The following is a 15,324-nucleotide window of genomic DNA, read 5'->3' as shown; positions in this document are numbered from 1 at the left end:
TGCAAAGAGAAAACTGTAAGCACCCGCCTTGGCCTCAAAACCCATCTTCTCATGTCTCCATTACCTCCTCATAGTAAAAAAAACCCTAAGATTAAAAGCTTAATGTGTCACCTCCTCTCTCAAAATGACCATGGAAAAAAAAATGAATTCACGACGATGCATCCAGTGATCATGAGCTGCCTCACCTTTACAGCAATTTCTTGACAATTGAAGATAGATGAACCACCACTCTACTTTTCCAAGCCCCTCCCTACTACATGCGACAGGGCTTTAAACTTTGATCTCAATTATCCCCTCCAGACAATAGCCTAAATTTAAGCTGTTTCCTTGACAAGCTCATTTGCATCAAGGTTGCATCCCTTGTTCTCTCCCTTATCTTAGGTGCTCTCTCTTGTTTAGATTTAGAGCCCTTGAATATCAAATTTGAATAACGCCACGCCTGTGCACGCACAAGCATGCATGATTTCCTCAGTTCTTCGCTTATTTGAAGGGCACTAGCAACAGCCGCACATGCAAAAGCACAGATACATGCATTGACCATAGCTTCCAGTCCCAAGCATTGAATGCCGGCCAATGACTGACAAATACTGAAATCAAAGCAATGCCAACCATTCACAGAATGTAGTACTCAAACAGTGATTCAATTGCAGCACATCCACAACAACCGTATTAGCCACTTCCGTGACCTTGACACTTCTCAAAGAATTGCCATGATTGGATAGTATATAAATAAAAAGAAAGGAGTATTTACATAAAAAGAAGATACGAATCAATGTAGCGGCAATGGCTCCATTGAAGGAAAGGAACTGTACAATTGTATGAATGAAGTATGTCAGCAGGGCCACCCCTTATGCTTGGGATTGGGATTTAGTTGCAGTAGTCGAAGTACTTTGGATCTGTCGGATAGTCGTACTCGACTTGTAGCTGTCAAAATGAAACAAGGAAACACAGTGAGATCAATGCGATTGAAAGCTATTTTCACACCTTCATTGTCATCAAAAGACTATCTTCCTCACAAGTACAGCTCTGAGAACAGAAGGAACGGCATTGGAAACAAGAAAAAGATACCTTCTGGCAACCCCCGCGACTTGATTCAGAGTAGCGGGCCCAATGTGATCCCAATATTTATTTTACTTCGTTGTCAAAGTTCTGGGTAGGGCAATTCGCTGAACTTGCGGCTGAAGGGGGGCACTTAAGGGCCAAAAGCTAGTATATAAGGAACACCTAGTCCCCCATTCTATAATCACTAATTCATTGCCCAGTTGGTTGGTCCAGCACACTCTCTCTCTCTCTCTCTCTCTCTCTCTCTCTCTCTCTCTCTCTCTCTAGGCAAGGTTCAGGAGAGGCTTCTCTACTCTTGACCATATCTTGACACTCAGAGCCATCATGGAGGAGGGCAGATCTCATGGGAGACGGATCTATTGTAGCTTTGTGGACTTCCGCAAAGCTTTTGACACAGTACCCAAAGCTAGATTGATGCGCAGATTACAGGAAATGGGAGTACCCACAGAGCTCATTTGGGGGATCATGGCATTGTACAGATCAGTAGTAGGGCATGTACGCACCCCTGAGGGACTTTCTACACCGGTTCACTCCACTATTGGGGTGAAGCAGGGCTGCCCGCTCTCTCCTACTCTTTTCGGTATGTATGTGGATGAGGTTTCTGACTACATTGAGAGCGACGGTGATAGAGGTGCACAGTTAGCACGGACATGGATTCCACTTTTGTTATATGCTGATGATATAGTGTTGATCTCCGAATCTCCAGAGGGAATGCAACGTCAATTGGATGCTTTGCATACACGAAAGTGGTTTGTCTGTCAACCTTGGTAAAACCAAGGTTATGGTGTTCAATACCACCCCACAGTGGATCAGGCGGTCAGCACCTACATTCACATACGGCCAGGAGACTGTGGAGTACACAGATGCTTACACTTACCTTGGAGTGGTTTTTAGCGGACCTGCATTCTCACTCAGAAGAGCAGCAGAGACCAGACTGACTAGAGCCCACGCAGCATTGGGTAGATTGGAGAAGATGTGTTCGCAGGTTCAGTTTCAGGAGCCCCGGACGAAGCTCTGGCTCTTTGACACTTTGGTGGCTTCAGCATTGCTCTATGGAGCTGAGATATGGGGACCTTCATTGGATCACCACAGGAGGCCGGGTTGCATAGATGGATGGGGGAACATGGAGAAACCTCTCGTCTCTATGATCTCGTGGCTCATTAGAGCCAAGGCATCAGTACCACGGGCCATTATCCGAGCAGAGCTAGCGGCCCCCCCCACTAGTGGTGGAGGCGCTCACCAGATCAGTCTCCTTCATAAACCGCACATAGGAACTTCCTAGAGACAAATATGCTCGCATTGCACTTGAGTCCTCTCGACAGTTAGCCATGCAAGGAGATACAACGTGCTGGTATGGAGAGATGCATCATGGTTTCAGGCGCATGGGGTCAGCATAGACAGGCTGCCACCATTCCAGTACTCATTGGATGCACCACCTCTCACTCTTACACAGTCAAAGATCACCAAGCTCATCCGCCAAGACCTAACCCAGCTAGACACCAGGAGGACATGGATACAGCCAGCACAGGAACTGGGCACGAAGATGGCTTTCTACAGAGACCACCTTCTCCAGCTTACGGAGGATGGTTTTGTGACGAGACCCAGATACATGGACACCCACTTGTCTCATGGGATACGACGTGCTATTGGCCAGTTACGCACATCTTCTCACCAGCTGCGGATTGAGACTGGGAGATACAGCAGAATGCCAGCAGAGGCCAGGATATGCCCCTTGTGTGACATGGAGCCTGAGACAGAGTTGCATTATACATGCCGCTGCCCCGCCTACTACGAGATACGAGGCCGCCTCCATTGCTTGTTCAGAGAGGGTTTTGGACCACTCTCAAGAGTCATGGGATACGAGGATCAAAGATGCCTAGGTTTGTTCTTGCTCGAGCTGCGAAGACACAGAGATAGCCTGATGAGTGGCAAGGCTAGCCAGTCTCAAAGACGGATCACTGACTTCTTCAGAGCAGACACGGGACAGCCGCAAGAGCCACCCCCACAGCAAAGCTCCCCCTCGTCTCACACCAAAGGCACGCTGATCGACCGAGCGACTGAACTAGGGAAATCCAGGCGCACACGACTGCGGAGGACTACACAGCATCGACGGAGGCTACGTCAGAAGATTCGGAGCACTCTAGCCAGGCATAAACGACACCCGGTCAGACCACTAACCATGGAGGAGATTGATGAGATCCGCCAACGACCCATGCTAGATCTCCTTTGATTCAGCTATCCCAGCAAGCCGCCCATTTTTGCTTAGTTCACATCGACCAGTCTAGGATCCCATAGTATATATCTTTGTTTTGTACTGTTGTTATTTTGTTACTCTGACTTTGTATCAGATCCACCACCTTGTAACTTTCTGGTCTCATAGGTCACTATGGCCTTTTGAAGATGTTAATATAACAATTCATTTCATTTCATTTCATTTCATCTCTCTCTCTCTCTCTCTCTCTCTCTCTCTCTCTCTCTCTCTCTCTCTCTCTCTCTCTCTCTCTCTCTCATATTGCTCTACGCTTCCGCATCGTCAACTTTGACATGGTATCAGAGCCCAAGGCTCGTTGATCTAGGGAGGAGAAGTGCATTCAGAAAAGAGGAAACGAAGAAGCAGCTGTCGATTGGCAGCGTTTTTGAGCCTCCAGGTCGGCGTTTTGAAACCTATTACCCGGGCTCTAGAGGTGAGTCCCTCTCGTTGCTTGGTGCTTTTAAACGCAGTGGCAGGAAGTGGTTCCACCTGCAGCGCAAGGAAGGCTCGTCTCACTGGTGTTTTAAACCGCAGAGGGTGGGGGAGCTCGTTGCAGAGCAGCGCCTTGAAAGGCTACAGGTTGGGAAGCTCATCGCTATATAGCGTTTTGAAGCGCTGTCTGCTGTATGCTCCATCAGCGTTCTGAAACACAGGTTCAAAGAAGCCACCAAAGGGTGCAATTGCTGAACTGTGTTTCGAGAGGCAGCTACGTGAGGGCTTGCAACGCCGTTGTTGCCTGTTTTGAAAGTGTTTTCAGATGCTGTTTCCAGTTAAGGCATTTCGGTGGGCAACTTTCAGACGCCATCCCGGTAAGGTGAAGCCCACGATATATGCTGTAATGGCATAGGACCTTGTAGACACACGAAATGAGCCAAGATTGTGGCGAAGCGGTTGTTCCCATCGTGTCTACAAAAGATGGCAAAGATGAATCAAAATCAACATTTTGCTATGAATAGTGCATTTCCAGGTTCTCAATTACTTGCTTTGGATTTTCCCAAGGAGTACTAGATGTTGCCCAGGCCATCATGCTTTCAAATCATGAAGGAAAGGCTAGATTGTGAAGCTCTGAGCTCTTTCGTGGAGGTGGAAGCATTCTCCGTCTTCAAGGAGAAGGTTTGAGCGTTGAGCAAGGGCAAACACAAAGGCAAGCTTGACAAGGACGCCGCTCAATTAGCTGCCTCGGTACCCGTGAGGCCCGAGAGCCGTAGTTATAAATGCGAGAAGACGCTTTGTTTGTCTCGAGAATGTGAAGCCAAAGGCAAATGCAAGAGCTCACAAGAGGACAAAGGCAAAGGCAAGCTTGATAGAGATAACAAGGATAAAGAATTAACAGATGAGATCCGCATGGCACACGTGGTGGCAGCCACGGCCCCTGCAAATAACCACTAGGGTCCGGGCCATGAGTATGAGCAAGCAGTTTCAAACATCATTTCTCACTACTCCTCCCGAGAGTAAAATCACCAATCATTGAAACCAGTATTAAACTAGAGTCAAACAATTCAAACCGCCACCAAGACAGGTTCAAAACAGATACCATCCATTTCAAACAAATTCCAAACAGGATCACCAAACAAGTTATCAAACAGAACTCAAACTTTGAAAGCAATCTCGACATTAGTCGAGCTCGAAAAAAAACAACTAGTTTTCCACCCTGAAACCTACACCAAAATTAGGGTTAGATTTCTTCCATAAGATTGTAGCCGACCGTAGCATGGTCCATAAGCTCTCGAAGAGTCGAAACAGGCCTTAACAGACAGTGTTCCTGTGGCGGTGACGGTAGTCCCAAGATATACCAATCACATTAGGCCTTCAAGGTTATCAGCTCGAGAAGAGACACCTACTGAGAGATGTCGAAACATTTAAAGTTGTAATCTGCTAGGGTTTCGTGTGCAAGCATTTCATGATACCCCACTCTGCAAGAAGCTGCACTCCGAAGAAAGATGTCAGAAAGCATGTAACTTTGGGCAAAACTTTTCTTGAAAGCTTGCGAAGTCCTTGGAGTGTACGGTTTGGTAGCTATAGATATCCACCACTGCATGGCACTGCCTCTCAAATAAAAAACGACGGCTTGAAAAATCCTTGATCCTTCTCTTGCAAGTGATCTTTATGGCTTATGCCCTGTAAGACAGAGCGATGAAGACAGGCGTGCACCCGATGCGCTATGAAGGGTGGAAGTGACTCGGGGCAAGATTCTTTTATAAGAAAATTCCTCCAGTGAACTTTGGAAGCGCCATCTTGCTCTGACTGCTCTTTGGTAGGAGCGGTATGCTTTTAAAAAAGCACGCGCTTGAAGCTCTGATACCATTGTAATAAGGGGATAGGCACCACGTGCCAACGGAGAAAGAACAGACTGAACAACTTTAAGCACTTCAAATAACAACTGAACTCAAAGAGATAGAGAGTGCGCGACACACGCGACAAGGAGTGGCAGAGTCCCACCCAGAGAGAGCACAGGCCCCAAACCTTGGCGCCCCTTTCGGTATTTCTTTATATTGCTTGAACTCAATACAATGCCGATACTCACGCTCTGCACCTTCACCCGGAAAAGTACCAGGGACTGAGTCCTCTGTACATATTTAAAGGCCCTTGGCCAATGAAAAGCATCAAACTCAAAAGCAACTGGTCCAAAAGCTCTAGCGCCAAAAAGCTACCAACGCAAAACCGGGAATTCCGTACAACTACCACGCCAACTGTCCAACGTAAAACGCGGAAGTCCGTACAGCTTGCCATGTCATCAACGTAAATTGTGGACATCTGTACAGAGAGAGAAAAAGGTGGACCTCGTCACCTTTTTCGCGAAGCAATTAAGTGTGTGTGTGTGTGTGTGTGTGTGTGTGTGTGTGTGTGTGTGTGTGTGTGTGTGTGTGTGTTCCCGCTTTATTTAAAGGGATTTAGGTCACTTAGACGAGGTCCCATAAGTTGGTGGGAACTCTTCTTTAAAAATAGGCCACTTGGCAAGACTTTGCAAGTTGGTAAAACTTCTTCTGGTGCTTCTGCTTCTTTACTTGGGGTTTAGGCCCCTCGATCGGGATCTGAAGGTTGAATCCTTTCTTCGGTAACTTGACACGTCAACAGTTTCTCTCTCTCTCTCTCTCTCTCTCTCTCTCTCTCTCTCTCTCTCTCTCTCTCTCTCTCTCTCTCTCTCTCTCTCTCTCTCTCTCTCTCTCTCTCTCTCTCTCTCTCTCGTCCGTGCTCACTCTCCTTGGTCTCTGCGCTTCCGCATCGTCGACTTTGACAGATGTATCCCCATGATCCCCACCAGCGGATGAAGGAGTCGACAATCATTTCCGAGGATCTACATTTCACTGGTACCCCCAGACAAATGGAACACAACACGTATCATGCAAGGCAAAGAGCACTCTACGATGACCATGGCAAACAAGGCAAAAAGCGTCCCCCTAAGGACACGGATCAGCCTAAGAAGCCAGAGGATACCGGAAAACAACTCAAGTATCTCACGCCCAACCAAGTACAGACCTTCAAAGAGCAAGGAAGGTGTTTCTACTGTGGTGAGAAAGGACACATGAAGACCGACTGCCCTGTTCGGAAGCAACGGCAAGAACAAGCATCTTCGAAGAAAGAATAATCGAAGAAGGAACCCGCTCCACCGAGCTCGAATTCTATCTTGACGTTCAAGAGAATACGGAAACTAGCCAAAGAGAGTCGTGCAGAGTCTCACAAAGTGATGACGTGGCTGCCCGATTATTAGGGCTTGGATGACATGGCTGTACTGCTAAAACACTAACCCTAATGGCCAGAAACCCTAATCTGCAAAAACCCTAAATGCTGCCAAAAACCCTAACCCTAATTTCTGCCAAACCCTAATTCTGCCCTACCTAACCCTAAAGGCAGCAAGGGCAGATCCCGAAAATCACGCCGGAAATTGCAGAGGCTGTTCTATGGCAGCAGCTTTTGCTTTTTGCGTGGAGATCTCCTTGTGGCAGCTTTTGGCTACGTTGGGCTTGCTTTTATTTTATTAAAAGTGAGAGATTGCTTGATTATGAGAAAAGCCCAAGAAAGAGAGAGAAAAGAACCTTTGCTTTATTTTAAGCTTTTGGGGCTCTGCTTTTGGCATCCCTTGTAAACAAATAAATACGTGATTTGGGCTCCTACTCTGCAGAGCATTTGGACGCAGAGTCTGAGTGTGAGCGCCTGCCCGCACTCTTGTACTTTGAACACAGATTAATACAAAAAGAAATACAGAAAGGGGCGCCAGTCTTTGGGGCCAATATCTCTAGGCACGAAACTCCGCCCGCGGGCTAGAGTCGAATAAATTGTGAACTGTGAACTGTTTTGAAGTGGTCATTTGGTGCTGTCGCAGTAGATTCTTGACTTGGAGTGTCCAAGTCTGTTACAGATTTTGCAGATGTATTCACTTGAATACACAAAGGGTAGATAGTAGCGAACTATTCCATTCCAGATGGCTACTAGATGAGGAAAACCATGTTGTGCGTTACACAACCATTGAGGGAAAAGGTTCTAACCGAATGCCATTGTCCGCCTTTTATGGGTCACCCCGGCATTGCTACCACCTTGAAAGGGGTAGGGAGATACGTCTTTGGCCGAGACTCAAGAAGAATGTGGACGAGTTTGTGCACAATTGCTTGGTATGCGAGAAGGTCAAGTTTGACAGGCAAAAAGCACAAGGATTGTTACAGCCTTTTTACCATACCCACCCGCCCTGGAAAAGTATTGCAATGGATTTCATTTTTGATCTCCCGAGAACACAAAGTGGTCACTATGGTATCTGGACTGTTATTGACACATTTAGCAAGCAGGCTCATTTCATTCCAGTAAAGAAAATAGTCAAGCCGGATCACTTAGCGAGACTGTTTGTGGCCCACATCTTCACATTACATCGCATGCCTGAGACGATTGTCTCCGACAGGGACCCCAAATTTACGAGTTTGTTTTGGAAGGCAATTTGGGAGAACATTGGCACACGGTTGCAATTCTCGTCATCGTTCCACCCGCAAACTGACGGGCAATCTGAGATTGCCAATTCAGTGGTTCTAGATTTATTGAAGTCTTATATCTCGAATCAGAAGACTCAATGGGACAAGTACCTACCTTTGGTGGAATTTGCCTATAATAACACGATACACTCTTCAACAGGGAAGGCGCCATTTGAGATTGTTGAAGGTGCTACGAAGGTTCCACCCTTCCTAAGCACGAAAGATAAGATTTTTGAAGCAGATGAATATACACGAGACTTAGATACGGCTTTTGCCAAGGTTCGTGAGGCTTTGAAGAAATCTCAAGAACGACAGAAAAAGGCAACGGATCGCCATCGTCGCGACTTGAAATTGAAGGAGGATGATTGGGTGCTCTTACGTTTTGAGGAGGCACGCCTGAGAAAGAAAAAAGGAAAGGAGAGGCTTTTTCCAAAGCTTAGTATGCGATACTACGGACCTTTCCAGATCTGTGAAAAGATAAATGATGTCTCCTTTCAACTGAAACTGCCTGACACTTCGAGGATTCACAATGCATTTCATGTGAGTCTCTTGAAACCTTTTAAAGGTGATGTGCTTGATGATGGGGAGCCTGATGAACAACCCGAAGTGGAAAAAAACGAAGAGATCCTTGTTCCTGAACAGATTTTGGCACATAAGGATACGAAGAATAAAGGTAAAGTCCGAAGGCGGTTCTTGGTTAAGTTCAAGAACTATCCTACATTGGATGCGAAGTGGATGGAGGAGGAGGACCTAGCAGATACTCCTCACATTGTGAAACTTTACCTCGAGGCTTTTGGTTTAGCATAGTCTACTCCAAATGGAGCCCAGAATTCAGCTTGGCCGGAGATCTGGTGCAATGGGATGCACAAGAGGGGAGTCGCTCCGCTCCTATGTCAACAGATGCCTCAATTTTAATACTAGAGTCACTGATGTCTCTTTGAGCTTCAGGGATACTGAGAGCTGACAGTATTCTGTTGTATGACTTTATGAAATGGAATTCCTGAATATGATACTGATTTGTTCTTGACTTCTTTTTAAGTGCAGGAACTGATAGACGAAATGACTGCAGCATTTTGGTCTACTTGATCTCGAATAGACATGGTTGCAATACGGGTTAATCAATCGGACATCGATGAGGTCCCGACTGGATCTAGATGTGATTGCTAGCTACACTGCCGATAAATCATGGTCTAAGATCCGGATGAATGTTGAATGTCATGTGATGTCATGTAATGTCGGGTGATGTCCTGTGATGTCGTGTGATGTGCCTGTCGATTGGTACATGTGCTAGATGTGTGTTCCTAGTGCGTAGGTACTAACAGCCAGTGTGCTAAGACGGTTTATGGCCTCTGTCTGTTTTGCAAGCGTAATCGAGGGCGATTACAATGCTTTGAAGAGGGGGGTATGTCACAAAGTGATGACGTGGCTGCCCGATTATTAGGGCTCAGATGACATGGCTGTATTGCCGAAACCCTAATCCTAATGGCCAAAAATCCTAATCTGCAAAAACCCTAAATGCTACCAAAAACCCTAACCCTAATTTCTGCCAAACCCTAATTCTGCCCTAACCTAACCCTAAATCCTAACCCTAACCCTAAAGGCAGTAGGGGCAGATCCCGAAAATCGCGCCAAAAATTGCGGCGACTGTTCTACGGCAGCAGCTTTTGCTTTTAGCGTGGAGATCTCCTTGCGGCAGCTTTTGGCTACGCTGGGCTTGCTTTTAGTTTATTAGAAGTGAGATTGCTTGATTATGAGAAAAGCCCAGGAAAGAGAGAAAAGAACCTTTGCTTTATTTTAAGCTTTTGGGGCTCTCCTTTTGGCATCCCTTGTAAAACAAATAAATAAGTGATTTGGGCTCCCAATCTGCAGAGCATCTGGACGCAAAGTCTGAGTGTGAGCGCCTGCCCACACTCTTGTACTTTGAACACAGATTAACACAAAAAGAAATACCGAAAGGGGCGCCAGTCTTTGGGGCCAATATCTCTAGGCACGAAAGTTCGTCGGGCCAGTGTTGAATAAATTGTGAACTGTGAACTCTTTTGAAGTGGTTATTTGGTGTTGTCGCGGTAGATTCTTGACTTGGAGTATCCAAGTCTATTACGCAGCACCAATGTTACAGCTTTCTCCTAATGGATAGGAGGAGGGGAGCGGTCTGCTTCTCTGAGACAAATCTAGGGCTACCTGACAGTCCAGATATCGTACAGAAGTCCATGGGGGGATCCACCTGAAGCCCTCGCTCAACGACCAATCGGGCATAGGAGCATTGTTGTCACAAGACGGGCACCACGTGCCAATAGAAAAGAATAGACTGAACAAACTTTTAGCACTTCAATAACAAGCGAACTGAAAGAGAGAGAGAGAGAGAGAGAGAGAGAGAGAGAGAGAGAGCACGATACGAGACAAGGAGTGGCGAAGTTCCACCCCAAGAGAGCACTGGCCCAAACATTGGCGTCCCTTTCCGTATTTCTTTATTATTGTTGATTCGCAAAGTACAACAGCCGAGGAGCACCTCCTCTACAATCTACACACTGAAGAGTGCCAGAGAGGGTCCCCAAGGCTCATATTTAAAGGCCCAAAGCCTAAAAGCATCAAATACGAAAAGCTGACCCAAATAAACACTTTCCCAAAAGTTTGGGATTTTCCTAAAAATCCGCCGCGAATTGCAGAACGTCCGTACATGTGCCACATCATCATATTTTGTTGTGCAAAGTCTTTTGAGTGTGTTCTGCTTTATTTTTAATGCCTTTATGTCACTTGGACCCCGTCGGACGAGGTCCCGTAAGCTGGTGGGAACTCTTCTTTAAAGATAGGCCACTCGTCAAGACTTTGTAAGTCTATAAAACTTCTTCTTCTACTGTTGCTAACATCTCAATTGTATCTCGTGGAGTTGGCACATGGATCATTCTTAACTTGTGATGAGACAATTCGACAGTTGCAATTCGATATTCAAAATTAAGCAGATCAACTGAATTTCGAGGTCATGTCTCTATATTACTACGACATGATTCGTAGTCAGCATTGGTTGTTCCAACATGATCCTGCAATTAGCTTTCAAGAACATACTTTCAATTTGTTCAAAGATGGACATGAATTGATTTTACACCTGCTTTATCACGTGGAACAAGTGACTCAACAAGCCTCACGTGTACAAGTCAAACAACATGATAGAGTGGATTATGAATCGAATAAGATTTTTGATGCGGATGCAGAAATTATTATTGATAAATTTTTTAATTCATTAACTTCTCCTGAATAAATTGATGACTTCTCCTGAATAAATTGATGACGACAAAGATTATTTCAAGCAAGAAGTTTTTCCGAGTGATATTTTGTTACCATATAAAGATAAAGACATAGCTGCACATTCCGAGTCACAAGACAATTATGCTTTCTTTAATTCTTTGTTGGATGATGATATGTCAATTGCAAGTCATGAAGTAACAGTTTCTGAAGATGATTTTGATCAATTTTGGGTTTCATTATTGAAAGATGATTACAGTCTCAATCAAAAATCCTCTCCAATGATTAGTAAAGTTGTGAAGTTACCCCCTCCGAAGAACGCCTTGAGAAGATTTCCTCTTCGTCAAATGTTTCGCAATAATTACAAGTTTTTGAACCAAAATTCTTACATTACAGGAAGGATTTTGACGATCACTCTCTTGTTGCAGTTCTGAGAGTGCGCGTGTGCGGAAGCGTGAGAGAGAGAGAGAGAGAGAGAGAGAGAGAGAGAGAGAGAGAGAGAGAGAGAGAGAGAGAACACAAATGCTAGAGATGGTGAAGAGGGGGTGATCAGCCCCCCATGACTACCATGAGCAGAAGACCCTCAGTACACAATAACCAGATGTGTGGAAGCGGGTATCCCCCTGGCCCCATAAATAGGTGCCCAAGGAGAGGTTGGGCAAAGCCTGGAAAAATCCCCCACGACCCAACAAGAAATAAATGAAATATGAGGTGGGCGTTCGGACAAGGGTGGGCGCTCGGCTCGGAGTGGGCGGCCGAACAATGCAGTCTAAATACATATGCAAGGGTGGCCAGCTCGGAGGCACACTAGCCGTACATGAATGCCCTAGACCTGTGAAGCAGCAGAGTGGTGTAAATCTAACACCCCCTCTCGTCGAAGATGTGAGGAAAATGATGAAGATGTCTGTTGTGATGTCCACTGAAGGATACCCCATGAGCGTAGCAGCAATCGGGGGTGTCCGAACCTCCGAGAGATCTCCATGGTAAGTGCCGTCACGAGCAGTGTAGCAAACTGCTTTACTCTGCCGATACAGGGTGAAGATGCTGCATGAAGGTCCCGCATTGAGTGTGAAAAACAACTCCTTGTCGTAAAAGAAGTGCCAATAGACCTGCAAGTGTCCTACCTAATAGGATCTGTGGTGTCTCTAATCAAACCAATCTAGAGAAAATGGAGAAGCCCAAGAACCATCATGAGAATGACCGGAAGCCTGTCAATGCATGAACCTGTAACCCACTGTGGCCAAGTGGCTAAGCCGTGAAAACTCCACGAAGGCCAGATATAGCAATCTGTGTTGTAAACGTCCTCCGAAACAAGGAAAGCCAAACTTAGCAGTCTGCATTGTAGAAGCTACCATAAGCTGCAGCGATCACCGATAGACCGCCCGGACCACCATCGGATGGTGTCCTATCAATAGGTAGGGTAATCCAAGATGAGGGGAAAGCCAAACTCAACAGTCTGCGTTGTGAAGGGCCTCTGAGAAGAGATGTGGTCAAACCAAGTTGTCTACACCGTACTCGTCCTGTATGAAGTAGGAAAGCCAGACTGAGAAGTCTGCGCTATGAAGATCCTCTAAAAAGAGGAAAAGCCATACCAATCTGTATGCACAATCTTACCTGTATCTCCTGCCTCCAATCCTCCGGTGTCAAACCAAACAGAATTTGCATCGACAACGCCACCAAACCGCATCTCGATGTGGCTCTCAATGTGAATGGGCTGAGAGTGGCCTATTGCCCAAGTCGGGGGATAAGTCTGTTGTAAGGTTACCGAGGATGAGTGTAAGCAACTCTGAAGGTAGCAAACCAAATGATCAGGAGTGTAGAACAGCAACTGCACTACCATCCAAGCCAAGCTCCCAATGACTCCGGATATAGTCGCGAGATGCTTGATCTCAACATCTTGCAGGTAAACTTTCCAAGAGAGTCCAAAGAACTGAAGTTTCACTCCAATTGAAACCGGCCCGTGGGACAGTAGGCTTTGGCTTTCACCCGAAATTCTTTACTTTAGACACACAGAGAGAACGTGCAAAGGAAACATGTGACGGGAATTAACACTTAAAACACACACGGCTCGAAAGCTAGAATGCTCCGAGTAGACGCCGACAACTTATAGGCCCCAGAAATTGGCGCCCCTTTCGGTATTTCTTTATACTTTGAGAGGGTAAATTACAAAGTAGAGTCCTGGGAATTCTTGACCTGTATCCAGCTAGATACCAACTGTTTTGGCCAAATTTCGGCAACATAACAACCCCAAAACTTGCGTGAAACCAATTCCCTTGCTGGAACTCACTTCCATTGGCATAAACCCTCTGATTCCTACCCAAAAACAGTAAATTCAGCACGCTGTATTTACTGGTTTTTGCCCTGTTTTCAGCCCCAAGCAGCCCCCTAACTGTCCGCTGCCAGTGGGGCACTATTCCCAATAGTTCTGGTGTCCGTATGGCTGAAAAACAATCAATTTACAGCGCATACACAGCGCTGAAAACGCACCTGTACGGTGAGGTTATGACCCTCACTAGTGCCTGCTTTGGAGTAGCAATTAGCTACCCCTGTTCTTGCTCAAGGAGACTCTTGCCTCAGCACAAAAGCATGAACCCACACAGTTGTACATCAGTCAAATGAAGAGCCCTCTTGTGGGACATCACATAACTGCACGTAGGGGAGAGAGAGAGAGAGAGAGAGCAGTGTGTAGTGTACAGGGCATCACTCCTAGCACCACAATGTACATGAGAGGGAAAGAAAGCACTCCATAGCTCTTAACCTGTGTGTGACAGGTTCTCAATGAAGCATCCCCCCAGCATAAATCGAGCGTCCCCTCTTCTGCCCTTGACCTGTAATGCATCTGTGAACAAATAGATGCAAAAGGGGAAGATTTCCATGACTCCCAAAACCTGCGTATCGCTGAAAACGCAGCAAAACAGCCCTGTAAACACGCATCTGATGCCTTCCAATGCTGAAAATGAGCTCCTTGCTCCTAGGTAAAGTCATGGGAAGCTCAAAAATGGAGAGAATGAAAACCAGAGTTATCAACCTCCAAAATTGCTCCAAAAAGTCAGTTACGAGTTCTGTTCTCTCAAAGTTACGAGTTCTGTTCTCTCAAACTTGGTAAATTGGCCAAAAAGTGCCACTTTGCACTCATGCATGCAATTTCCCCGCATTGGGCTTCCCGCTTAAAAATCTCTTAACTGGTGCATCAGTTGACTTTACAACAGAGTAATAAAATGTTCCCCTTGTCATTCGAAGCTAATGACGCGAACAGATTTCATGGCCCAAAATCGCACTTCCCTAAAGTTTAGGGGATGCTTCCGTTGGACTCCCATTGGTCATCCACCATCAATGCCCACTGGGACCGCATCCAAAAATGCAATGCAATCGAGCTGTCAGATACTTTCCTTTGGTGACCCCACCTTGACATTGTACCTTTATTGAGTTCACTTCTTAGCATCCACCAACTTGCTAAGTGCGACGAGGGGACCTACATGATCTTGAACTGAGCCTAGACATCCTTTTACTTTACGAGTTCCAATGCCGACCAACTTCCCGTCTGCGAGTGAAACTACCGTTCACATTGGCCATACAATGTCCGACCATTTGCAACTTCAAAAAGAGGGTCTCAAAAATTAAACAAAAATCGTTGGAAAGAAACCAACAACTAAGGTTAGCAATTGCACGTCCTCGAGACACCAGTCTGTAGATCCAAGCAATGAACTTGTTTGTAAGGATTCTAGATACTAATCCTTAATTAAGTACTTAAACTCATGATTAAGACTTAAGAAACTTAAACTGAACTTTGAAACAAGACTCGGAAGACTCTGTGTT

General features: G+C 45.9%; 1 protein-coding gene across 2 annotated transcripts in view; it reads right to left on the bottom strand.

The window, feature by feature from the left end:
- Positions 1-694: 694 nt before the first annotated feature.
- The window catches only part of LOC147426466 (uncharacterized), a 33,024-nt gene continuing 18,394 nt past the window's right edge, over positions 695-15,324 (bottom strand). For both annotated transcript variants that reach the window (XM_086498597.1, XM_086498596.1), the window contains one exon: positions 695-924. In XM_086498597.1, the coding sequence (XP_086354723.1) occupies positions 868-924 (57 nt within the window). In that variant the 3' untranslated portion in view covers positions 695-867. The remainder of the gene's footprint in view (positions 925-15,324) is intronic.

The sequence above is a fragment of the Adiantum capillus-veneris genome, chromosome 24 (genome assembly GCF_014529385.1).
Source record: "Adiantum capillus-veneris isolate H3 chromosome 24, ASM1452938v2, whole genome shotgun sequence".
NCBI lineage: Eukaryota > Viridiplantae > Streptophyta > Polypodiopsida > Polypodiales > Pteridaceae > Adiantum > Adiantum capillus-veneris.
The sequence above is the reverse complement of the archived record's forward strand: the minus strand, read 5'-3'. Positions and strand labels throughout refer to the sequence as shown.